Genomic DNA, 25,799 nt, shown 5'->3' with positions numbered 1-25,799 from the left:
TAACCAACCCAGCCCAAGACGAGACCGAGCATAGCCCAGCACAGCCTCTGTCTCCGTCGCAGTTGTAGGCGTCGGCGTCGGCGTCGGAGTCGGAGTCGGAGTTGTTGGCGGAGGGAGTGAGACTCAGAGAGAACCCAAGCAAGTGAATTTGAATGGCTTGTGAGTGTCTGAATAAAAATTTTCAGATCCTGTTCGTCCTTGTTTTTGTTTTTGTATTTGTATTGTCGTCGATTGGCCGGCGCTGCATCTCCGACGAGTTGGGATGCGTCGTTCACCGTCGTGCATATCCATCTGTGTTCCTGGTTCTTATCCACAGTCCATCTGAGATTCCATTCGTTCGGTCAGTCCGTCAGTTATTGCCGATTGTGATTAATGTTCTGAATTTCAACGATAGCCTCCCTCAATGGATATTCTGTTCGCTCAGATTCAGGCGGACCTCCGATCCAACGATGCGCTCCGTCAGTCCAATGCCTTGCTCCAGGCTCTGCAGCAGTCCGCCGCCGGGCGAGATATATCCGTCATCGCAAAGACCGCGGTTGAAGAGATCGTCGCTTCTCCAGCTTCTGCAGTCTCCAAAAAACTCGCGTTCGATGTCATTCGATCATCGCGTCTAACTGCCGATTCATGGGATACTGTATGCCTGGGCATTCGAAATGATTTCGATTTCCCCGACCCCGACGTCACTGCCGCCGCCATCTCAATCCTCGCCGCCCTTCCCTCCCATCGCCTTGCCAAACTTATTAACGACTGCCATGAAGACATCACCTCCTGCTTTGATTCGCCTAGCGACAATCTCCGTTTTTCGATCACTGAAACTCTAGGCTGCATTCTGGCGCGCGATGATCTCGTGACATTGTGTGAGAACAATGTTAGGCTGCTCGATCGTGTTTCCAATTGGTGGAATCGGATTGCCAATAATATGCTTGATAGAGCTGATAATGTTTCGAAGGTCGCTTTTGAATCCATCGGTAAACTGTTTCAAGAATTTGAAACTAAGAAAATGAGTCGACTTGCTGGAGACAAGTTAGTAGATACAGAACACTCTGTTGCAATTCGATCAAAATGGGTTTCATCTATGGTCGATTTAGTGTGGGATAAGAGAAGTGCTTTGATGTCACGGTCATTAATTCTACCAGTAGAGATTTTCAGAACTACCATTTCCCCCTTGGTTTATGCTGTAAAGGCAGTAGCTACAAGGTCAGTAGAGGCAATCAAGATGTTGTCACGGTCACTAAACGATCATGGAATGACTTCAGATTCCGAAAATGCTGACAAATTTATTGGAGTATCTGATGTGGTATCACATTTGGCACCATATTTGGCATCGTCTTTGGATCCTTCTTTGATATTTGAGGTGGCTTTAAATATGTTATACTTGGCTGATGTTCCTGGAGGGAAACCTGAGTTGGCGTCGGCATCAATTATTGCCATTCTTACACTCTGGGACAGACAGGAGTATTCCTCTGGGCGTGAGAGCATAGTTCGAGCTGTTGTTACTAATTTGCATCTCCTTAACCTAAGCATGCAGGTACACTCTATTTCTTGCATTCTAGACATGCTTTGAACCGAACATAAACTTCTGAAATTTGTGTGAATTTAGAATCTGTACTAAAAAATAGGTGTATGTTTTAATCACGAGTTGAAAATAGCATGTGGAGGGAAAAGCAAGGCTGGTTTGCTGAGTCTCATGAGCATATGGAGTTTAGGTGTTGTCTATGAGCCTTTTTTTTGTGCAAATACAGGAGAAAAATCTGTCATTAGTACTTCAGTAGTACTATTGATATCATTCTGTGTAACAAATATAATTCATGAATCTTAATTTTACTCTTTTGCTATCTGAAGGCCTTTTCACATAAAAGTTGATGTTTTCTGGTAAAGGACTATCGTATGGATATCATTAAAACTAAGCAGTTGACATTCTTTATTTAGTTTGTTTTGACATTGTTGGATGTGTTCCTTTAACCAGTTTAAATTAACTGGCTGTCATTGATGGAATTCTATATGTTTTCCTATCTTGATAAACCTAGATTTTGGTGTGGCATTGTCTAGGTTTCATTGTTTAATAAACTGCTTAATATGGTGAGGAACCTGAGAGCTGAATCAGATCGAATGTATGCTTTGGCATGCATCTGTCGAACTGCTCTATGTGTTGATCTCTTTGCAAAGGAGAGCGTCCGTCGCGGTCAAAAGCCACTTGCTGGAACACATGTTACTTCACTATTTGAAGATGCAAGAATAAAGGATGATCTCAACAGCATTACAAGTAAGGACTTGTTCAGAGAAGAATTAGTGGCCATGCTTGTGGAAAGCTGCTTCCAGTTGGCCTTGCCCTTGCCTGAACAAAATAATTCAGGCATGGAGAGCAGGGTGATTGGAGCTTTAGCTTACGGAACTGGGTATGGTGCTCTGAATTGGACAGAGCCAGCTTTGGAAGTGGTGGAAGTGTGTAGGCCATGTGTCAAATGGGATTGTGAGGGTCGCACATATGCTATTGATTGCTACCTAAAGTTGCTTGTTAGGCTCTGTTGCATCTATGATACCCGAGGTGGGGTCAAAAGAGTCAAAGATGGAGCTTCTCAAGATCAGATATTAAACGAAACACGGTTGCAGAATTTGCAGCGAGAACTTGTTAGGGATCTTCTTGAGGTTTGTGATACTTTATCAAGTATATTGATTATGGTCATTTGAACTTTAATTTTTTATATATGATTATTTCCATACTTCTGATTGAACACTTCAATATCTGCTTTTAGTTGTTGCCAGTAGAGGGGACATTCAATGCAGCATTGATTATGATACACAACACATTTCTTGGCAATAATTTCAAACCGGCATTGTGGTTTTTGACAATTTTCTTTTTATATGTTATGCTAATTGCATCAGATTGGCTTCTGACTACTGTACTGCTGTTGCTGTTACAGATCTTGCAAGGTCTATTTGTTGCTTGATGAGTTTAATTTCAATCATCAGGTATTATATCTCATTACATTATCTGTCGTATATGTCAGGTCAACACCCCTAGAATCAGTGCTCGGTTTCTCTGGGCTATTTCAGAACACATTGATTTGCAGGGCTTGGACCCTCTTCTCGCAGATGACCCTGAGGACCCATTGAACATTATCACATCAATTATTCACAATGTTTTGTTCAACATAGATTCATCTGCGAGTACAACTAATCAGGTTCAAGATGTGCAAGCAGTACTGCAATGTGCACAGCGTTTGGGATCACGAAGTGCTAGGGCAGGGCAATTGCTGATTAGAGAGCTTGAAGAATTTAGGAGCAACCCCTCTTCAAATTCGGTTAATAAGCATCAGTGCCGATTAATACTTCAGAGAATTAAATATGTTTCAAATCATTCGGATGATAAGTGAGCATTTTATTCTTGGTCGGCTTCTTGTTTATGAATGCATAAATGAAATAAGTACTGCTTAGAATGTGACTGTTTGAACTATCAATCTTTAAATAGGGACAAAAATGTTTGTAGCTCTATTTTCTGGTTTAGTTATTTGATCTTCTTTTCTTTTTTGTTTTCAGATGGGCTGGTGTTAGTGAAGCTAGTGGAGATTATCCATTTAGCCACCACAAACTAACTGTTCAGTACTATGATGCATCTGCAATGCAAGACCGAAAACTTGCAGGATTTGTTCATAAGGCTATTTTAGAACTCTGGAGACCAAATCCTCATGAATTAACTCAATTGTTGACAAAGGGGATAGACTCAAGTTTAATAAAAGTTCCTCCTAGTTCACTTACATTATCTGGTAGTAGTGATCCTTGCTTTATTGAAGGGTATCATCTGTCAGATCCCAATGATGGAAGGATTACTCTACATTTGAAGGTGATTCTACTATTCTAAAAAGATTGTTGAGTAAAACTGATCCCATATCTTCTTTTACAACATATGCTTCAAAAGACTTTTACTTTAGCATTTTATAACTATGTCAATTCTTCCTATCCTGGTGTTTATGTTCCTACTTCCACAATTTTATTTTCAATCATTACTTGCCCTCTTTCTATAAAGTTTTAGGTTAAATCAATAAACTTTAAGGATCAGTTTATCGTAGGAACGCACAATGTTTCTGGACTTCCTAGGTAATGCAAAATTTGTTAGCTATTTCGAGTTGGAAATTAAGTTCATCACAGCATTAGCTTGTTCTTCATCTTATATACAAACAAGTTGGTTTTGAATTCTTTCTAGACCATTTGTTAGTGTTTGATTGGATGATTGGCAACTTTTCAGGTCCTGAATCTTACAGAGATTGAATTGAACCGTGTAGACATACGAGTTGGAGTCACTGGTGGTTTGTACTTCATGGATGGGTCTCCTCAAGCATTGAGACAATTGCGTGGCCTTGGTTCACAGGTGCTGTTTAGCTTAACCTCGTTCAGGCAGCTAATGTACACAAAATAATCACAAACTGATGCACATGAAACAGTCTTTATTATTCTGGTTAACAATATTCTTCCTGTTATGTATATATATATGTGAATTTTACAGTTCTGTCTCTGAATAAACGTCTGATAAATAGGTTTTTGAGTAACCTGAAATTGGAAGTAAATCAATATATGCCCGATTTTAACTTCATGTAGTTAAATTGATCTGATTCCTAATGCTCCCCTCCTGTTGTAGCATGGATATTACTGATTCACAACTTGTTACAAATGCAGTCAGTTGAACTCCATTTGTGAAAGTAACTCCAAGTTATTCTTTGGTCTTCGCATACTTAGGGTGTGTTTGTTTGGGGGTTTGGATTTTGAGTTGGGATTTGAATAGTAAAAATTTTGAATTTGAATAGTTGTATGATGTGATATAAATAGGTGATGATGTGATGTTTTGAATGTAAAATTGATTTTTGGTATAATATAAAAAATGAAAAATAGGTATTTGATTTGATGTTTTTGGGGGGAAAATTTTGGATGAATAGTGGGATTTTGTCCAAATCCATCAAACGAACACACCCTTAGTAGACATTAAAAGTTACAGATTTTTTAACAAACAAAATGACGAAATCTTTCTCAATCTAGTTCACTCATAAATACATGATTAGAAGCAAATAAGCAATGCCCTGAGTTGAATTATCCACCTCGTTAGACAAGTACAACAGGCTCTTACATCGTTCAATATATGGAATTTGCATAGCTAGTTGGTAGCTGATCTCGGAATAAATGCGAGTTTTGGAACCTTAAAATAAATAATAAAGAAGTCTTTGTGGTCGATTCCTGAACTCTGTAATCAGGCTTTCTTTCTCCTTAGGTTAGGGCTTATGTGACTATGCCTAAGAACCTAAAATCATATATCTAAATTAAGCTAATTTCAGATTAGTAAAATCATGGCAACATGAATTATAGGTTCCTGACACTATTCTTTTTCTTGTGGCAGATAGTTTTAATGTTCCTCATTAACTAAAAGTACTGGAGAGGTAATGCATGCTCTAAAATTATCACATATACTAAGCTACAGAAGATATAGAAGTGTTATTTGTTATAACTTGTGTGCACTTTGAATGGAAGCATCTTAATCTATACATTTTATCGATCTTCTTTTCACAAAACTTTCTTCTTTTTTCATATTAGGTGTTTCTTTTTCATCCAGGAACCAATGTTCTGCAGCGTAACTGTTGGTGTCTCTAAGTTCGAGCTATGCGCCTTCTGGGTCCAAGTCCTATATTATCCATTTCACGGCAGTGATGCTCAGGCAGATTATGAAGATGACTATTTCGAGGAAGAACAAGTTATGAGACAAAAAAGGAGTCGTAGGCCTGCAATTGGAGAGCCTGCAATATTGAGATGTCAGCCATACAAAATTCCCCTCACCGAGCTTCTTTTGCCTCATAGAATTTCTCCTATTGAATATTTCCGGCTATGGCCTGGTTTACCATTTGTTGTGGAGTCTACGGGCACATATATATATGAAGGAAGTGGTATTAAGGCCACTGCAGCCCAGCAGTATGGGGAGTCTCCTTTCCTTAGTGGCTTGAAATCTCTATCTTCTAAGCCATTCTTTAAAGTTTGCTCACATGTTGTTCGGACAGTTGCTGGATTTCAGGTGCATAGTAACCTCTTACTTCTACTGCTATTCCATTTGTTTTCATTGTTATTGATAATAATAAGTTGCCTCAAATCGAAGGAATTAATGTGGTTTTCATATATCAAATTTCTGCTTGCAATTTAGCACAAATTACTATATCCCTCTGCAATTGAGAGGTTGTGAATATTATAATGCAGCCATTCTTTCCAAGTTGAACTGTAATCTTGATACAAGTGTGTCTTCAAACAGCTGTGCTATGCTGCTAAGACATGGCATCGAGGTTTTCTTGGCATGATGATTTTTGGTTCCAGTGAAGTGAGCAGAAATGTAGACTTGGGGGACGAAACCACCACCATGATGTGCAAATTCATCATACGAGCTCAAGACGCAGCTATCACCAAGGCCATTGCTTCTGACTTGCAAGGTTGGATGGATGACCTCACTGATGGAAGTGTTGAGTATGTGCCTGAAGAGGAAGTCAAAGAGGCTGCAGCAGAAAGGCTCCGAATTTCAATGGAACGATTGGCACTGTTAAAGGCTGCTCGACCTCGTCCAAAGTCCCCTGATTCTCATGACAATGAACAAAAGGAAAAGGAAGAGGAACAAGAACAGGAACATGACAAGGATGAGGATGAGGCTGAGGTTGAGAAGAAAGATGACAAGGAAGGTGGAGAAGATGGAAAAACAAAGGAATCTTCGACACTGTTCGAATTAACTGCAGAAGAAGTTGAACATCGAGCGCTTCAAGCAGCTGTTTTACAGGAGTGGCACATCCTCTGTAAAGACAGGAGGACGAAAGCCAATTAATCAATTTTCCTCAGTTTGTTTGTATATGTGCCGGTTAAATAATATCCATCGATTTTGTTTGGAATTTTGGTCGAGAGGAATAATATAGAGTTCCCCTTTCGCGCCATCTCTGTCTTTTGAACTCTTTCATATGTAGTGCTTAATGTATTATATATTCGGAGCTTTAACACTCTCTGGTGCAGATGTCTCGGCTGTGTAAGTTCTGCAGCTGAAGCCAAGCATGGTGTGGACATTCTTGCAGCCGCGGCTTGATGACAGGATCCTAAGCTTATATGATCTTGTAATGTGAGTTATTCTCTGCCTGTATACTGTTTCTTTTTTAACATGTTTACTTATCTTACGGGACTTTTCTGAATATTTGAGAACACTTCCATTGAAATCCACTTTGCATACCAATTTAGAGTGCTATAGATTTGCAGTAATGCATCCCATTCTTAAGAAATGATTGGTATCTTTTGTCCATTACTTTCATTAATTAGTTTGCAAAAATTGATCTGATGCTCTTGCATTAGTGTTCTTCTGTCAGGAAACATGGTCCTGCACTATTCTATTCTTGGGAGCTCTGTCTGTTTTATGATCATCCATTTTTATGGTTGCTTGCTTGTCAGTGCTTTAATGGATTCTCTGAATTTGATCTAATGTTGGTGGAGATAGAGGGGTCCATTGGGTTATGCTAGGATGGGATGGGGTGGGTGGGGTATGGTAGGGTGGGGTTTGATTATGACTATGATGAGTACAACATCTCTGCTCAGGACCTCCATTGCCATTCAACCTTTTGTTCAAAATGCTTAGTTGTCTGTCTGTCAACTCACTCCTTCCCCCATCCTTTATGCATCCGTATATATGTACGTGTATATATATATCTCAATGGCTTTTGGATGGTGTTTAATTCAGTTTTTCCTGTGGTGTAAACTGTAATTCTGTCATGAACTGATTCGGTTCCCTCCTTTCAGATACAATATGGACCGACCAATCTCACTTCTTCTCTTCCCCGGCGCTGATCTCTCTCTCTCTCCAGTTCTATTCCGCCGCCGCCAGCGGTGGTCGCGAAGACACGCCGGCAACGCAGGTTAGTTTCGTCTTCCGTCCACCGTTCCACTACGCAAATGATATATATATATGTAAATGTCCATCTCCATATGTCACCACGATTGCACCTGCAATTTCTCAACTATTCATCATCCTCAGGGTTATTATGCCGCCGCAGGCGGTGGTCGTGAAGACGACGATGGTACACGCACGCACGCCCGCCGGCAACGCAGGTTAGTTTCATCTCCCATCCTCTGTTTAACTACGCAAATTGATATATCATATATGCAAATGTCCATATATATCTCCACGATTGCACCTGCAATTTCTCAACAATTCATCCCCTTCCATCCCCCCCATCGCCACAGTGATTAATTCACATAGCAATTAGTGAGTTCTCCATTGTCATCCCCATCCCCATCCGCATCTGAATCTGTAGCTGTAACCGTAACTGTAAGTATCGTGCGATTAGGGTTGGGTGGTGGTTTAGGAAGACAAAATTACAAAAAACGTGACCAATGACAGAGCCCTTAGGAAAAGCGGTGATCTAAACATACACGCGTCCCGAATCCAACACCCTATGAAAGCAGATGCCACGCGTCTAGTTAGAAACAAAAGCTGTCCCCAGTGGGTTTTGCCATTCGTCCACTCTCCCATTGGTCGACACTCTCCCAGCCAATCAGCGCCCGACCTTTCCTAAGATACGATCTCTTTGCCACCCATGCATGTCGCCATCGCCATCCCCATCCCTATCACCACCATTAATGTTTTCTACTCTCTACTCTATACCCAGGCTTTTTTTAATTTGGATAATTGGCTGAATATATCCTTTAAAAAAATTATTTTAATTAAACTGCATAATTGATTCGTTTTGAATTTAGTGCTGAATTTATCAATTTTTGAAGATCGATAGTCAAAATCATGATTATAAAATAATTGCATTGTTTAGTTATTTATGCCTAATTTATTTTTATTTTTTATTTTTATTTGTCTTATATAATTTGTTTTTTTTAATATAATTATTTTTATATTTTATAATTATTTTAATTTTAATTAAATTATTTAGTCATAATAATAATTATTATTATATTTACTAATACATTGTTACTTTAAGAGTAGATATTTTGTTTTTTATTCTCTTAATTATTTATTTATTATTAGATGTAAATATATAATACGGCGTTGGCCGGTCGAGGCTTTTGATTGATTGGTACGGTATTTTTTTTTTTAAGAAATATTATAATACTCCTATTTGTAGATACATTTAACATATATGCATACATATGTAATAATGTAATGTATGTGTGTATATATGTTTATTATAGCGCGTTTATATGTTGAGCTAGTCAGCGCGTGTAGATGACGACGAGCACCTGAGGTTTGAATATTAGTAATTGGTTAGAATGGGAAATTAATTTTTTGTAAAGAAAATAATGTGGTTTTAGTTAGGTCGCGGATTGTTGCCTAGGAGCTTTCCTAAGTAAATTATTTTAAGTTAGGCAAAGCACAATATTCCAATGTGGGTAGGTATATAAGCGACTCATAAATAAAAGCATCCATTCTCATTGATTTTTCTATGATCTACATTTAGGTTTAATTATCACAATATGGGTCCTCTCAAATAGATGTAGTTTAAGGATTTTTTTACTTTGTGAGTTTTTTTTTTCTACTTTTTTTGGTAGTTTTAACTTTACTTTTTATTTAAAGTGAGTTGAATGTAATATTTTGTAAATATATATATATATTATTTTTCTTTATAGAGAATTGTGATGAATTGTACAATAAAAAATTGAAAAAAAATAATACTATCGAGGTCATTTGTTTTGGTTTTTTTTTTTCACTAGCACATTGTTGTTGTGCAATGTGAATATATTTATGGCTGAAGTCAATTACCGAATCAATGATGCAGATTCAATTTGTATTTAATGTCTTAGGTTTTGAAAATTTTGACTATTAAAAAGGAATCCGAACTTCCAATTTAAAAGCAATTGGTATTAGGTGGAGTAACTCTTCACTCTTATAAAGTAGGGGTGCTCTAACATCAATTCTAATATGGAACAATATTTAACATTTTCTCCTTTCGAGATGACAATCTCGAAAATTTATGCAGAATCAATATCCAATATAGGCACATGGCTTTAATACCATATGAAAAAAAGAGATTCGAGCTTTCAATTTAAAACCAATCGGTACTTAGGTGAAGTGACCATTCACTCTTATAAAATAGGGAAACCCAAAGATGAACTCCAATGTAGGACAATATTCAACATTGAGACGAATGTTCATCTCAAAATAATTAGCGAATCAATGATGCAGGCTCAATACTTAGTGTTTTTTTTTTTTTGGCAAAATAATAATAATAATAATAGAGCTGGATAATACAAATAGGATTTGTTTTGGAACAGAGGATCCTATCAGAAAAATAGAAATAAAAACAAGTAGGCACACGCGTGGGATCTGCAAGGGACTGTCTGACTTCATATTCATTGCATGTATATACTGTTTGAGAAATGGCAATATGGTTACTTTTATTTATTTATTTATTTATTGAAATTATACGTGGTTTTATGTGTAAAACAAATATTTATATTCACTTGCCCTGCTTAATAATATAATTGATCGTGGATGCTCATGTAATTATATATAAATATAGAAATGCAAGCGCTTCAAGAAATCGCATTATGGCACAATGTGTATATAAGCGACAGTCGGGGCGTTAATTAGGGGGATAATAAGTACTCAGCTGATTAGTACTAATAACACATAAAGTGTATACTGATATTAAAATATATTTTCACAGTACAAGATGCATGCTAATATAACATAAATACAACAAATAAATTGACAAATCATAATAATAGTCTATGCAACATAGGTTGATCAAGTCTAATCAGTACTCTTAACTATTCCATGATATATACAGTATAGGATCCCATGCATGCATGGATTGCCTTGGCCAGATTATTACACGGCCAAAAACACTACAAACCAAAAAGCCCTCACAACAGAACTTGCAATGCAGTACTGTTCAAATATTTGCTGCATGGGTTTAATAATTCCATCGTGGTGACCAATAAGAAGGCAACAGTTAAATGCGCGTGTGTTGGCAATATCCCCTGAAGATGCGTGGAGAAGAGCTAGCTATCTAGCTACCGAATACACATATATATACAGAGACATGTATGTATATATATACATACACATATATATATGTATATATGGAGCGTAACTTTCAGCATTATCCACGCTAAGGTGTACACGCGTCCATTTTCTAGAACATTTCCATGCAACACCCATCATTTGTTTAATTCCTTATAGTGTCTGCCTCGTCTCGTTTCGTGCGTGCTACTGCTGCTGGAAGGACACATCGCCCTCCTCCCATTGCCCCCTCCTTTTCACCTCCTCTCCGTATTTATTTCCGCCAATGCCTCTCACCTATTGACATCTGTCCCTCTCCTTTACCTGCACTGCAATATCTTCCTATTTCTAGCTAGATCTCGCCCAGATTTGTGTCTAATTATTTACCCCGATGATGATCCAGATGATGTTTCCTGGTGGTGCTGGTGGCGGCGGCGGCGGCGGCGGCGGCGGTTGTGGTTGTTGAATTATGTTTGTAGCTTCCTGCTTTCAGATCCGTCCATCCATGCCTCGCTGGGTAGCCAGAGCTTCGTCGTCGTCTGATAATCACGCCGTTATAAGCTGGCTAATGCTTAGATTCCGTCCGATTGCGCCGAAGCCTGCCGGCAGTGAAGCGACCTCCGGCTCGTCAGGCCACGAGCGGGGGAACTTGTTAGGTAGGAGGACTAAAAGGAAGTATGTTAGAGTAAGCGGTCGGAAGAGCAAACAGTGTGTTGTGAGGAAGAAGAAGAAAGTTGAAAGTAAAATACCGCCGCCGCCGGAGAATTCGGAAGTTGAAGATGCGCCGCCGCCACCGGAGAAGGAAGTTGTGACGCTTCAGCTTTTGCCGGAGAGATCTGACGGTGAGAATATTAACAGCGTCGATAATCGTCGGAACAGTACCGACGACCACGCCGGCGACGAAGTCAACGGCCGGACGGCGGGATCCGTGGTGCAGACGTGGATAATCGTGGAAAGCGTGACCGGAAAGTTTGAAGGAGGGAGCAGTAGTACCGGAGCAGAGTTAGGGTTTCCGGATCTGGAGCGGGACACGTGTCCTGCGCTGGTGTCGGATGGGAACAACAACGTGATATGGGTGAACGAAGCGTACAAGCAAATGGTTGGGGCGACAGAGACCGACACGGCCGTGTCGGTGGGGCTGGTTGTTAAGGAGAACGAGCTGGCGCCGCATGGGTGCGGTGCGTCGGCGGCATGGTGCTGCAGGGTGCGCGTAGTGGCGCAGATCTGCACGGAACACGAGGGGAGCAGTTACGATATAATGAATAGGAGAGGCGCATGCGACGTGTGGAGAATGGTTGGCGCATTCGCAGGCATGTTTGCGTGGAGATTGTTGGACGTCAATACTGCCCTTACTCTCTCACTGTAGCTGCTGCCGCTGCTGCTGCTGCTGCTGCTGCTTATCATCATCGATCTCGTAATTACCTTCAATTCCGGATGAAGAATTTTTCATCCCCACAACCAGGTAACTAATCGATCTACCTCATTTCATTTTTTATTGATTTTTACTGCTCATCTTTGGGGTGTTCCCACCCCCCCCCCCCCCCCCCCTCTCTAATTTTACAACCATTATTTTTTATATAAATATATATGATATTAAATTTTAACTACTGTTTAAATAAAAATAAAATAAGCACCTTAATCCTCTAAAAATTACATCCTTAGATCCATTATAGAATTTGTAGATATAATTTAACTCGTAATATCTATTGACATTATTACTTTTAATTTATATAATAATCCATGTTCAAATAACGTATGAGATATATATGTGTGTATATATATATACAATAATTGTATTTGCTGTATTATTATCAATGTTTACAGTACCTTTGAGATATGTTTAATTTTGGTTTGATTAAATAATCATCATTTTGTAAAATTACAATATGAGTTTATTTAATCACAGAAATTACATGTAGTTTTTAATTAATTATTTAATTATTCCTTCGTGCATGGGTGTATTTTTGCATGGTGAGTGTATTTATATTTTGTGTGTTATATATATTCCGTACCGTTTTGCAAGTTAATTAAGATATAAATAAGTATATATATTTTGTGGCAAAATTAACCCATTTAGTTTATATATTTGCGTTATTTATCGCGTGTGTGTATATATTTTAAGGAGTATATTCAGTTTCACCTGTTCATGTACGTACACATGCATGCAATATAATCCTCAATATATTTTTCTTTTAATTTGCTGATTATATATAAAAATATATATTTTTTAATGCTTACATATATATGTTATGTACGTTCTATTATCCTACGATACCTTGACGACCTCTACGCTATTGTTATTACTATTTTCCTGATTTGAAATTTGCTTAGCATCGAGTCCGTAACCAAATCCAAATGAATGATATCATGGATTCTCCTTTATGCATCATTTTTCTGCATCATACTAATATTTAACTTTCTTTTTTTTTTTTTTTTTTTTTAATGATGTTAAAATTTGTTTGGTTTCGAAGGGTTTGGAGTTTGAAATAGTTAAATTTTAAATTGAATTATTTGATGTTTTATAAATATGTATTAATGTCATTTTTTAATGTAAATTATTTTTGTTATGTTTTGAGTTTAAGTTCATTTTTTTAATTTTTTGTTCAAATAATAATTTTGAAAAAAAAATAATATATTTTTATTACATATTTTGAGTGTATTTATTTCTTTTGTACTTATATATATATTTTTATTAAATACACTCAAATATATTTTTATTACATATTTTTAGTTTGCATGGTGAGTGTATTTATATTTTGGTGTTTATATATATATATATATATATATATATATTTGAAGTGAAAAATAAGATGCCTTTATTCTGTTTTGTATTTTTGATTTTATAAAAAGTTAAATAGTGGTTTTGTGAAATAAAATAATTTATTTATATATATATATGGGTGTTTTACTTGCCACTAGGATTATTTTGGGTGTCTTGAGATATCTTTTTTTTATTATTATTATTAATGAAAATATGTGTTATGTACTTAATATTTTAAATAGAACAATAAGAAAAAATACTTTTTCCGGCACCTAAAGATATATACTTAAATTTTTAACATGACTTTTAATGTGTACTTTTGTTATTTATTTATTTATTTTTTTTGTAGTAGAAAGTATAAAAAGTAATTTTCTACCAAAAAAAAAATATATATATTTTAAAATTACATATAGAAAAGAAAAATGAGAACAATGTAACAGATGGATGGAGTATTTTACGTGCAAATTACTATAGAAACAATGTTAATACGGAAAATGATACTCCCTCAATCGACAAGTGTTCCCATTTACTTTCCTATTTCCTTTGTAAAATAAGTACAAAAGAAATAAAATCGCTTATAGTATATATGGTAGAAAAACTAAAATCAAATTCTAACATGAAAATAATTGTATATTTTTATAAAAAACATAATAAGTATATGGTAGAAAAACTAAAATCAAACTCTAACAAAAAGACATGTTGTATATGTATCCTAGTGTGGTGTTTGGGGTGACCCCACCCTCACAAACATACCATAAGTAACTGTTTTGTTATATTGATTCGATTTTTATTTTGCATAGTATTGATTACATAAATACCATAAGTAACGATGCCATGAATGGCTGGTTGCAGCTTAATTAAAACTTAGGTTTGCAATGCAACGATGGCATGAATGGCTGCCGAAGAAGACAGTGCTGCAAAGACAAACAAACAAGCAGCACACCCAAATAAAAAAGGCTATATTTTGTCCCATAAGGTTTGACTACTGCTACAAATATATATACATATAGTCAGTCTGTATGGTCGTTAAAAAGAGCTTTAGGAGTGTAGTGTGTGTGTAACAAACTAGTACACACACACACACCATCTTCAGCACGTAATATGTGCTTTGGTTTGGGCTAATCTCCCCTGTATATAATAAGTACCTCTACTTCATATATTTATGCATGCATCTCTCTATGCACCGAGGCAGGTGCTGTGTTATAAGTACCTTTGTCACCATTTCACCTGTAAGGATTTGACAAATGCCAAATCAGTTGTTGCTAAAGAAACCTCCCTAACAGTAAAAAAAATTAAATATTTAATACTCCATCCTTCTTATATTTATCTATTCATATAATTTTAAAAATATTAGTATTATATTGAAATATAAATATAAAAAAATGTAAAAAAACTAAATTAATCTTATTAGTATAATATATTGTAAATTAAACGAATATTTATAATATTAAGTAGACAATACAACTATTAAAAAAAAATTGATACTTTATTATGTATCGGATGAAAAGTTATGAAAGAAAAGAAAGAAGTATTTTATGTTATGTTTTTTAAAAAATTTCTATTGATGATGAATAATGCTAAAAGTTAAGTTCCAAAAATACATACTTCAACAAAGCCCTAAGCTTATGAAGGGTATTTATGCAGAACAAAAGTAATGACTTCTTTCCGAACGGAGATCTTTTTTTCTTTTCATTTTTTGGCCTTCAATGAATTATTCTCCTTGATTCTTGCTCGGTTATCCAGCTTAACTAGTCGCTTTAGATCATCGTAGGAGAGAGTCTCCGGGTCACTTCTCCTCAGCGCGCTCAGCGCCGGGCGTTTATCTACCAAATGCCACAGCCAATCCGGGTATTCAGAATCGAGCAAGAGTTTAGGATCTTGTCCATCTTTTAGAATGTTGCCACCAAAAAGTGTAGTGGACTTCACTTCATTGGTCAGTAATGATGCTTTTGGAGCGTTGGAGGCAGCGCCTTTGGAAGCTTTCTTCTTAGCCCCACCGGCTGCAAATGTCCGATGGCAGCCTGCAGCCCCGACTACTTTATTTAGGACGGTAATATTTCTCACAAGAGTGGTTGCCATGTTTGTGCTGCAGTGGCATTATCAAGAGTCGCTGTTAGAAATGGACTCCCGACATTTCATGGATGCATGTAATATCCTATAGGAAATGAACTAAAACAGAAATGAAAAGATTGAAACTTTTTGGTATGTTGCAGTTTCTCACATGCAATGGTGCAGATAGAATTTACCTCTAATCATAAAATTGTCATGAAAACGAAAATAGCCATATAGTTTCTTTTGGTTAGTTCAAAACACATAATATTCATGAATGCATGATGCAAACATATAATACACCTCTCAAATGTCGAATTCGTCAAACTTCTTATCAGTTTTTGTCTATAGTAAGTTTCACACAGAAACTAGAGACTTTGACAGGCTGCAGCAACATATGAAAGGAATAATGAGAGAGCCTTGGACTATGTTCTTTTTGAGATTTTTTTCAATTTCTTTAAACACAAATACAAATACAATACAACATTCGCCAATAGCTATCTTTCAGGGTCATATTTTTCATAAACTTTCAAGATACATTCACAACCCATAAAGAACCAAAAAAAAAATCCCTTATAATCCTTAACCATCACGTTGCTTGGATTTCACGGATGAAAAGTGTTTGTATGTTCCTTTGCAGTTGTTTTTACTCAATAAAATCTGAAGTAAAATGTCGTTTCCTCTAAAATATCGCACATCCAACACTTATTTTCCATTCAACATCTAAAACCTATTGTCCAATTAAAATATTACGTCCAACACCTAATTTTCATTTTAACAATAGCATCCAAAATTTATTTTTCATTCCAAAGTTCAAATTCAAAACGCCTCTAGACACAAACAAGCACACTTCTTCTGACTACATAAAGCTTAGTCCAGTTCACATGGACAATCTTTCTTCCGATGAATTGAATGAATCAGCACCCTTGCCTTATGAAATATGAAGAAATAACCATGGTGACTTCCAAAGTTACACTAATCTACAAAATATGGAAAATGAAAGTGGCCAGTCTATCAGAGTCAACAATGCAATCAATAAAGAAGGATTGTGCCCACACAATAAATTAACTTCCCAATCCAACCATATACTGATGTGTAATTAACTAAATAAGGCTGGCTAAGTCTAAACTTTTGAACCAAAATACACCCCGAAAAAGCATAAACTACATTTCTGCCTGCGTCATAACTCCTTTCAGAGATGTCCTGAGGTGTCATGTATGATTAGCAAAGAGTGTATCGTATCAACAAGCAAGGAAGCAAGCCAATATATTTTTTATTAACTCTATTGCCATTTGCTACAATTCCATCAAAATTTATAACAAGAATCTCCAATTAGTTCCTACGAACACTATCCATCATTATCAAGTCGATGAAGCAAAATTTGCGACTTTCTATTACAGCAATTAATCCTCACTCGCTTGGCAGTAAATTGAGATGAAATCCAGATTCGCTTAGAGCAACAAATGATTCACTACAAATGAAAGTAAACAACGGAACACCGAACAAATTCACTACACATCGATAAAAATATCTCCGCATACATCGATAAACTGGACCAAAACCTTACAAAAAGGAAGCAAAAAAAAAATTAACTGAAGATTAAATTAAAGTAAAACATCACAGAATTCCAACAGAGATGAAAGGATTCATGGCTTGGATCATTACCTGTGTAACTGCCGACGGAGAGGAGAGAAGACGGCGGCAAAGCGCTCCAGTGCCCTCGCTTCACTGACCTCGAACTTTCCAGATCCAACTGGGCCAATTTGAACCTTATATAGGCCCACATTAGTGAATAGCTCATTATTCAAATAAAGTCCAATAAAATTGGACCCAACAAATAAAGATCAATTAATTAGGCCCAAATTAATTGACGAAGTTTCTCCAATAAAAGGGACCCCACAAGTAAATTCCATTACAAATAAGCCCAATAAGAAAATTTTCAGTGGAGGCTCAAAAGGAAAGGCCCAGTAAAATGAGGCCCAATAAAATAAGACCCGATAAGTAAGTTCCATTCAAATAGGCCCAATAAGAAAATATAAGTGAAGGAGGCCCAAAAAGAAACGGCCCAATAAATGTGGCCTAATAAAATGAGACCCGATAAGTAAGTTCCATTAAAAATAGGCCCAATAAGAAATATCAAGTGAGGAGGCCCAAAAAGGAAAGGCCCAGCAAAATATGGCCCAAAGAATGAGACCAAATAAGTAAGTTCCATTAAAAATAGGCCCAATAAGGAAAAATCCAGTGAAGGAGGCCCAAAAAGAAAAGGCCCAGTAAAATAAGGGCGAATAAAAGAGACCCAACAAGTAAGTTCCATTAAAAATAGGCTCAATAAGAAAATTTCCAGTGAAGTAGACCCAAAAAGAAAAGGCCCAGTAAAATGCGGCCCAATACAAAGAGACCCGATAAGTAAGTTCCATTAAAAATAGGCCCAGTAAGAAAATATCCAGTGGAGTCCAAAAAGAAAAGGCCCAGTAAAATGAGGCCCAATAAAAGCGCCCAGTAAGTAAGTTCCATTACAAATAGGCCCAATAAGAGAGCCCAACAAGTAAGTTACATTACAAAGAGGCCCAATAAGAATATTTTCAGTGAAGGAGGCCCAAAAGAAAAAGCTCAGTAAAATGAGACCCGATAAGTAAGTTCCATTAAAAATAAGGCCAATAAGTAAATATCCAGTGAAGGAGACCCAAAAAAGGCCTAGTAAAATGAAGCCCAGTAAAATGAGGCCCAATAAAAGAGACCCAACAAGTAAGTTCTATTAAAAATAGGTCCAATAAGAAAATATCAAGTAAAGGAGGCCTAAATTGAAAAGGCCCAGTAAAATGGGGCCCGTTTAAGAAATGGGGTTAGGTTAGGGTTTAACGCCTGTGTTTTGGGTTTCTTGATCGACAATCCAGTTGCAGTGCTTTTCTGTCTGCCATTTCCACCGCTTCGCTGCAATCTCCATTGTTGAACTAACGCATCCCGAGAATGGGTAGCAGCCAAGCCGCCGCTTCATTCCTCACCAACATAGCTCGTGCAGCTTTCAGCGTCGGAATCGGAGCTACTGTTATCAATTCATCGCTCTACACCGTCGACGGCGGCCAACGCGCCGTTCTATTCGATCGTTTCCGCGGCGTTATCGAAGATACCGTGGGGGAAGGGACTCATTTCTTAATTCCATGGCTTCAGAAGCCCTTCATATTCGATATTCGCACTAGACCTCACACTTTCTCCTCTGTCTCAGGTAAGTAAACTATTTCTGCATCTAATTTGGGGATGCTGCTTCATGTGAGTTTATCATCTGTCATTTGAACAATTTAGTCAGAAACTTCGTCAATTATTCCAAAATGATTGCAAAATAAGACGCCTAAAGTTATGTGGATTCAATTGTGAGCTATGATTTAACTAGCATAACCATTGTTGTCTTTCTATGGTGCTAGCAGTATATCCTAGGAATGGTCTTTACATTCTCCATAGAAGTAAGACACCTTAACAACGAATTCGGTTCATTTTCTACCAAACACTAGCCTGTTAATGATTTTTATCACTGCGTGAACATCTTAACTGTAGAATTTCCCAGAGAATGAATATGTTGCAGCAGTTATATTTTCAATTTTCCTAATTATCAGGTACAAAGGATCTGCAGATGGTGAATCTAACCTTGCGTGTGCTCTCCCGCCCGGAGGTTGGTCGCCTACCGGACATTTTCAAAACTCTGGGGCTCGAATATGATGAAAAAGTCCTTCCATCAATAGGAAATGAGGTTTTGAAGGCTGTAGTTGCTCAATTCAATGCTGATCAGCTGCTCACCGATCGTCCCCATGTTTCTGCCCTTGTACGAGAGAGTTTGATACGTAGAGCAAAGGATTTTAACATTGTGCTGGATGATGTGGCTATCACTCATTTGTCATATGGTGCAGAATTCTCAAAGGCTGTGGAGCAGAAGCAAGTGGCTCAGCAAGAGGCCGAGCGGTCTAAATTTGTGGTTATGAAAGCCGAGCAAGAGAGGAGAGCAGCTATCATTAGAGCTGAAGGCGAGAGTGAATCTGCCAAGCTGATTTCTGAAGCAACTGCAGCTGCAGGAATGGGATTGATCGAACTCAGGAAGATTGAGGCAGCTAAAGATAATGCGGCAAGCATGTGCCGAAATGGGAATGTGGCCTATTTGCCTAGCACCAACAATATGCTTCTTGGCGTCAATCCTGGCCGTTGATCATTAGGTACTAGTGGTGCTTTTTGTCATTCTTGTTTACCATGTTCTTGGTCGGTAAATTGAGTTGTTATTTAGTTGCCTGGCCCGACTTATCATTTGTGCTATAACTTAAATGCTTTTACGATTGGATTCTTGCTTTAGGACAATTTTTTACATATCGTAATAATGATTAAATTGAAGGTGCCTAGTCTAGCAAATGCCAGACTTAGATGTATTAGTTTTGCCGGAGATGTGAGAACAACCCACATAACCCACTGTTGTTTGATAGATAATGTTTCTAACACTCGATATATAATTCATATCACACGCAAGCTTAAGTTTCAGTACATGTTTCATTGAACAGAGTCATTGATTCTTTTCCACTTTCATGTTTCCCATTGTTGCAGGACATGAGAAATGGCAGGGTCTTGAAGGGTTGGGTGTTTTGAACATTGTGGTCAGTCTGTGTTTGTTTGTGTTTCCGAAAATTTTAGTATTTTATTTCTGCAACAATGCTTTGGTAAAATGAGCTGTATGAGCAAGAAGTGAACTTCGACGCTCTGCCCGCCCAGTCCATAAGCCGGGAGTTGTTTCTTTTAACAATACTTGTCGAATCATTTTTGTTTGCAAATGCTATCATGCTATGCTCTTCTGCAGTGTGCTATATGTTTTATGAAACCCGAGACTGACAACTTTTGCAAGATCAAGATATCACAGTAGTCTTGATCCTCTGTTTTCCCCATGAATCATCTCTCACATATAAAATATATTTGAGAAATTTCAACTGCAGGATGAATGTAATGCAACACTGAACGGGCAGCTCGGGAACAAGATCCCGGGACTTGAATCATGCAGTTCTTAACAATTCGGTAATGGTGATTGCAGTTTGTGTATTTTTCGAGTTATATGTCAGAATTATCCAATGGAAGTTTCTTCTGTGCTTGCTTGTTGGCTCATTTCAAGGCATACACAGCCTAAGGAACCTCTTGTTGGTATAATATGCTGCTGGTAATTTTTTTATTTTTTATTTTTAGTTTTGATTTTTTTGTTTGAACTGTAGATATAATGTTATATTTTGTAAATGGGTATATAATATATTTTTATAAGGAATTCGCAATGATTATATATTAGAAATATAGGAAAAAGAAAAAATTACTAAATCAACAAAGCTTTAATTTACCAGATGAAAAGTACTAACCAAAATTTTGATGAAACGCTGAACCAGAATTAATGCTCTTTTGTGCGTGAATTATTGACTTATGTTTTTTCATACTAGAAATACGTATTAGAAATACTACTGTTGAACCTATTTGATTTTTATAGAGATATATTATTTAAATAATATATATTATAAAATACTACTTTAAATAAAAAGTTAAATTAATATTCTATTTTAAATCCGTTTTAAACTACAATTAAACAAACAATAATTTGTTTTTTCAAAAATATTAATCAACAAATACTTACCGTTCCATAAAAGTCAATAAGAGCAATATAATTAATATGTTTGAAACACTGATTTCTATTACAAAGTCATAATTCTCGCCCCTAACAACAAAAATATTTTAAATATATACACACACTAAACAAACAAAACCACTGTTTTCATTAAAAGATCAACTGCTGCTGCTTATAATTGTTGTGTATTGACTTTGTTCATTTTGTTTTCAACTTATTTTCAAACATATATTCACTAATTCAAAATACAAGTTTATATATATATATTTAAATTTATTATGCACTCTGTTAAAATCATACCACTATTTTTTTAGATGTTCACTAAATTTATCTTTATTATTAAACAATTTTATTCACTTAAAATTTTAATCATTCATAATTTTATTATTTTTATTTTTATAAATAATAATCAATTTCTTTTTTTTTTTTTACTTATCCACTACTTCCATTTTACTTTTTATTTTAATATTTAAATATCATTAGTTTTAATTTAGAAACCTAATTAAAATTACATAATTTTTTCGGATAGAAAAAAATATTTTCTATATATAAATATTATATAAATTTATATTGGACCACTACTTTTTACTAAAATAAAATAAAATAATAATAATAATAATAATAATAATAATAATAAAAGGAAAAGGATGGAAGGAGAAAGAATGTGAAAAATATACCCATAATAATTGAGCAAATCCAAAAAACACAACACATATGTGCTGCATCGTAGCCCATCCATCATCAGGGAGGAACCCCCACCCCACCCCCACCAGCATTTTCTTTCTTTATCCGCGCAGGGCCCCACCCCACTTTTGCGGTCTCTCTCTCTCTCTCTCTCTTACACACAGCTCCTATTTGGATTTTTGGTTCAACAAAATTTCAATTCAACTCCCAAAAAGCTTCCTTCATCTTTCCTGCCTGCCTGCTTCTCTTTATCTTTGATTCCTCATCGAACTTGCAAACAAAAAAGCTGCCCTTCAATCCTTTTAAATCTTTCACCAATTTCTTCACTTCTTTTCCTCATCTCATCTCCATGTCCATGTATCCCACTTGCACATCTAAAGATTTCAACTATGGGTTCTGTTTCTGTTCACCATTTCTACAGATGATAATTCTTGCTAAACAATGTTAGCTGATTCTTCCAGATCCCAACCAGATCTTGAAACTTTCTGATCCAACCCAACAACAACTGATCATATAAGTATTAATAGCTCCGGTGAGTCCACAGGCTTGTGCCCTAATTTTTGGGGATCCCTTTTTTACCCTAGTTCTGTAGTTCTACCTTGATCTGTACATCTGGGATTTTTGCCAATTTAGTTTACTTTTGTGCATCTGCTTCTTGGAGATAAAGGGGAGTTCTTTCTAGTTCATGTCTGGAAAGAAAGAGCTTGTGTATGCAGCAGGGCATCACCGATGAACAAATGGCTATCACAGCACTTAATTATCCCTAAATCAGTTGGGCTGATGATTGGTTTTCTATGTGTTGCATTGTGAATTTGTGATTGTGAGTGTGTTTGTTAACAGGCTAACTTAACTTGAAACAAAGGTTGCTATTTGTGGCTTTTGATGATGATAAAGAACATTCTAACCCGGCTGCCCAAGAAGCAGTCGAAGATTGTGGATATAAAGGACGGAGGGTCCTCGAATTATGCTTCGACAAATGCAAGAAGCAACTATGCATCTGTTCCCGCGAATTCGAGCAACGGAAACAGATTGCACGATTCGGCGAATCCACAGCTGAATGGATACGAGGCACTTCCTAGCTTTAGAGATGTTCCTAATGCCGAGAAGCAGAATTTGTTTGTCAAGAAGTTGAATTTATGTTGTGTGATGTTTGATTTCACTGACCCTACGAAGAGTTTGAAAGAAAAAGACATCAAGAGGCAGACGCTAATCGAGCTTGTTGACTATCTTGCTTCGGCAAATGGGAAATTCCCGGAAACTGTCATGCAAGAGATCGTAAGAATGGTATCAACAAACTTATTCCGTACGCTCTGCACTCAGCCTCGCGAAAACAAAGCCTTAGAAGCCTTTGATTTGGAAGAAGAGGAGCCATTGATGGATCCAATGTGGCCCCATTTGCAAGTTGTCTATGAATTTTTTCTCCGGTTTGTGGCTTCGCCGGAGACGGATGCCAAGCTGGCAAAGCGTTACATTGACCACCAATTCGTTCTAAGGTTACTGGATCTATTTGACTCGGAGGATCCTAGAGAGAGGGACTATTTAAAGACTGTCCTGCACCGGATATACGGTAAGTTCATGGTTCATCGGCCGTATATTAGGAAAGCTATCAACAACATATTCTACCGCTTTGTTTTCGAGACGGAGAAGCATAATGGGATAGCAGAGCTGTTAGAAATCTTGGGAAGCATTATAAATGGATTTGCATTGCCCTTGAAAGAAGAGCACAAACTTTTTCTTGTTAGAGCACTCATTCCACTTCACAAGCCGAAATGCATTCCTATGTATCATCAGCAGCTGTCTTATTGCATAGCGCAGTTTGTCGAGAAGGACTGCAAACTCGCTGATACTGTCATTAGAGGGCTACTCAAGTACTGGCCGGTCACAAATAGTTCGAAGGAAGTCATGTTCTTGGGTGAGCTAGAAGAAGTGCTGGAAGCAACTCAGCCTCCTGAGTTTCAAAGGTCTATGGTTCCTTTGTTCCGCCAAATTGGTCGCTGCTTGAGCAGTTCACATTTTCAGGTTACACTCATTCTCGTTAAATTTCATTCAATGGGATATGAGTTTTGGTAGTCTTTTATTTTATAGCACTTCGATCATCTTGATGATGCGACCCATACTCTTTTAAGATTGTTTCGGAGCACAGATTTAATACTCTGTTCTAACTCTTATTTCATCGTTGTTGCTATTCTACGCCTGCTTAGTTGTAGTTAAATGAGAAACTTATACAGTGTATTGAAGTAATATGGTTCTCAATAGGTTCGATCGTTACCCTGCCAGTTCATGTATATATACCCTGGCTGTGATAGTAATTTTTCTCTAATTTTACCAAATTAAGACAGCAATGCCTTCTCTTTGTGACTATATCATCGAGTGGCTGTTTATACAGGTGGCAGAAAGGGCGCTGTTTCTGTGGAACAACGATCATATTGAGAATTTGATCAAACAAAACTGTAAAGTTATACTGCCGATCATCTTCCCTGCCTTGGAGAAGAATGCTAGAAGCCACTGGAATCAAGCAGTGCAGAGCTTGACACTGAATGTTCGTAAAATCTTCTCCGAAGTAGATCCTGATCTCTTTGAGGAGTGTTTGATCAAGTACCAAGAACATGAAGCTCAGGAAGCAGAAATTCAGATGAAACGGGAAGCGAAATGGAAATGCCTGGAGGAAATAGCCGCAAGGAAAGTTGCAAGCAACGAGCCTGTGCTTGTTTCCCCCAGGACAGGTACCAAAACGCCGTCTGGCTGAAGGTGGATAAGGGCTTCTGTATTTTTTGCTTACAACTTGCTATTGTATTGCTGACCACTGATGAGATTCTAGTGGGACTGCATATATATTATTTCTTTGATTGCTTACCCTACTTATGCTTGGGAGGAGAGTGAAGGATAAGGAACGATGTTTGCTCATAGAGGACCAAAGGAAAAGGGCCTAATTTGTTTTGATTATAAGCAGTAGTAACTGTATATAGAGGAGAGAATCAGAGAATTGGGTTGGCCAACTACAGGGAGGTTTTAGAATCTTTGTTTGAAGTTTAATCTGATGGCGAATTGCCCTGGAATCTCCTAAACTAAAAGAATGATGAATATGTTGAAATTAAGCTGTTATATATGTATTGTTCCTTTTAACTGTTAGTTTTGAACCTGCATTTTTGTTGCATTTATGTTCCTTAAAAAGGTATCTCACACAGGGTGGAATGGAGTTTATAGGACATAAAAATGTAATTTTCAGTGATAAAGGTAGGGGCTGCAGGTGGATACATATACTTCTAATGTCGAATTAGGATCAACTAGGATAGAACTAAAGCATGGGATTGACACTTTTTTGAGTCAAGATAAAGATATACATCTAATGTGGAATTGGGATCAAGTAGGATAGAACTAAACATGGGATCAAAATTCTTCTTTGGTGTCAAATTGAATGTTAACTTATGTTGAGACAGGATCAACTATGATAGAACTTTGTTTGGGGGTTTGGATTTTGAGTTAGGAATTTGAATAGTAAAATTTTTTAATTTTGAATAGTTGTATGATGTGATATAAATAGGTATTGATGTGACGTTTTGAATGTAAAATTGATTTTTAGTAGAATACTCCCTCCGTCCCGTTGGAAGGGTGGCGTTTGTTTTTTGCACGTAGATTTTTTAATATTAGTATTATATTGGATTGTAGTAACA

The 25,799-nt window shown here is 36.9% G+C and overlaps 4 protein-coding genes across 9 annotated transcripts; 3 read left to right on the top strand and 1 right to left on the bottom strand.

Annotated features, from left to right (window-relative positions):
- The first annotated feature begins 20 nt into the window (after positions 1-20).
- Positions 21-15,070, top strand: LOC127241983 (protein TPLATE). Of its 6 annotated transcripts, none has more exons than XM_051261293.1 (11): positions 21-1,528; positions 2,050-2,646; positions 3,009-3,370; positions 3,538-3,841; positions 4,244-4,366; positions 5,597-6,049; positions 6,281-7,683; positions 7,792-7,907; positions 8,027-8,100; positions 11,409-12,467; positions 14,619-15,070. In XM_051261293.1, exons 1-7 carry the CDS (start codon positions 404-406, stop codon positions 6,836-6,838), a joined length of 3,522 nt encoding a protein of 1,173 aa, XP_051117250.1. In that variant the 5' UTR covers positions 21-403; the 3' UTR covers positions 6,839-7,683; positions 7,792-7,907; positions 8,027-8,100; positions 11,409-12,467; positions 14,619-15,070. The 6 variants fall into 6 exon arrangements, with proteins under 6 accessions (XP_051117250.1, XP_051117251.1, XP_051117249.1 ...); XM_051261294.1 differs by having other exon boundaries at positions 10,890-12,467; XM_051261292.1 differs by having other exon boundaries at positions 10,791-12,467.
- Positions 15,071-15,297: 227 nt separating this feature from the next.
- On the bottom strand, positions 15,298-17,568 carry LOC127241992 (54S ribosomal protein L37, mitochondrial). The gene is made up of 2 exons (XM_051261315.1): positions 17,481-17,568; positions 15,298-15,852 (listed from the first exon to the last, which is right to left on the bottom strand). Exon 2 carries the CDS (start codon positions 15,843-15,845, stop codon positions 15,456-15,458), a length of 390 nt encoding a protein of 129 aa, XP_051117272.1. The 5' UTR covers positions 15,846-15,852; positions 17,481-17,568; the 3' UTR covers positions 15,298-15,455.
- A 1,214-nt stretch (positions 17,569-18,782) lies between these two features.
- Positions 18,783-20,693, top strand: LOC127242082 (prohibitin-3, mitochondrial-like). Its single transcript, XM_051261420.1, has 3 exons — positions 18,783-19,038; positions 19,424-20,014; positions 20,394-20,693. Exons 1-2 carry the CDS (start codon positions 18,783-18,785, stop codon positions 20,005-20,007), a joined length of 840 nt encoding a protein of 279 aa, XP_051117377.1. The 3' UTR covers positions 20,008-20,014; positions 20,394-20,693.
- Positions 20,694-22,316: 1,623 nt separating this feature from the next.
- On the top strand, positions 22,317-25,257 carry LOC127242081 (serine/threonine protein phosphatase 2A 57 kDa regulatory subunit B' theta isoform-like). The gene is made up of 2 exons (XM_051261419.1): positions 22,317-24,147; positions 24,515-25,257. The coding sequence occupies exons 1-2, from the start codon at positions 23,011-23,013 to the stop codon at positions 24,872-24,874; spliced, it is 1,497 nt and encodes a 498-aa protein (XP_051117376.1). The 5' UTR covers positions 22,317-23,010; the 3' UTR covers positions 24,875-25,257.
- The last annotated feature ends 542 nt before the right edge of the window (positions 25,258-25,799 follow it).

The sequence above is a fragment of the Andrographis paniculata genome, unplaced genomic scaffold, assembly GCF_009805555.1.
Source record: "Andrographis paniculata isolate CXL003 unplaced genomic scaffold, ASM980555v1 Contig86END, whole genome shotgun sequence".
NCBI classification, from domain to species: Eukaryota; Viridiplantae; Streptophyta; class Magnoliopsida; order Lamiales; family Acanthaceae; genus Andrographis; species Andrographis paniculata.
Note: the sequence above shows the minus strand (reverse complement) of the source record. Positions and strands in the feature narration are given on the sequence as shown.

Excerpts from the sequence above, each read along its gene's own strand:
- LOC127241983 (XM_051261293.1), top strand. The coding sequence starts at position 404 with ATGGATATTCTGTTCGCTCAGATTCAGGCGGACCTCCGATCCAACGAT. Across the intron at positions 1,529-2,049 it reads TCCTTAACCTAAGCATGCAG|GTTTCATTGTTTAATAAACT; the intron begins GTACACTCTATT and ends GGCATTGTCTAG. Across the intron at positions 3,371-3,537 it reads TCAAATCATTCGGATGATAA|ATGGGCTGGTGTTAGTGAAG; the intron begins GTGAGCATTTTA and ends TTTTGTTTTCAG.
- LOC127242082 (XM_051261420.1), top strand. The coding sequence starts at position 18,783 with ATGGGTAGCAGCCAAGCCGCCGCTTCATTCCTCACCAACATAGCTCGT. Across the intron at positions 19,039-19,423 it reads CACTTTCTCCTCTGTCTCAG|GTACAAAGGATCTGCAGATG; the intron begins GTAAGTAAACTA and ends CCTAATTATCAG.
- LOC127242081 (XM_051261419.1), top strand. The coding sequence starts at position 23,011 with ATGATGATAAAGAACATTCTAACCCGGCTGCCCAAGAAGCAGTCGAAG. Across the intron at positions 24,148-24,514 it reads TGAGCAGTTCACATTTTCAG|GTGGCAGAAAGGGCGCTGTT; the intron begins GTTACACTCATT and ends CTGTTTATACAG.
- LOC127241992 (XM_051261315.1), bottom strand. The coding sequence starts at position 15,845 with ATGGCAACCACTCTTGTGAGAAATATTACCGTCCTAAATAAAGTAGTC.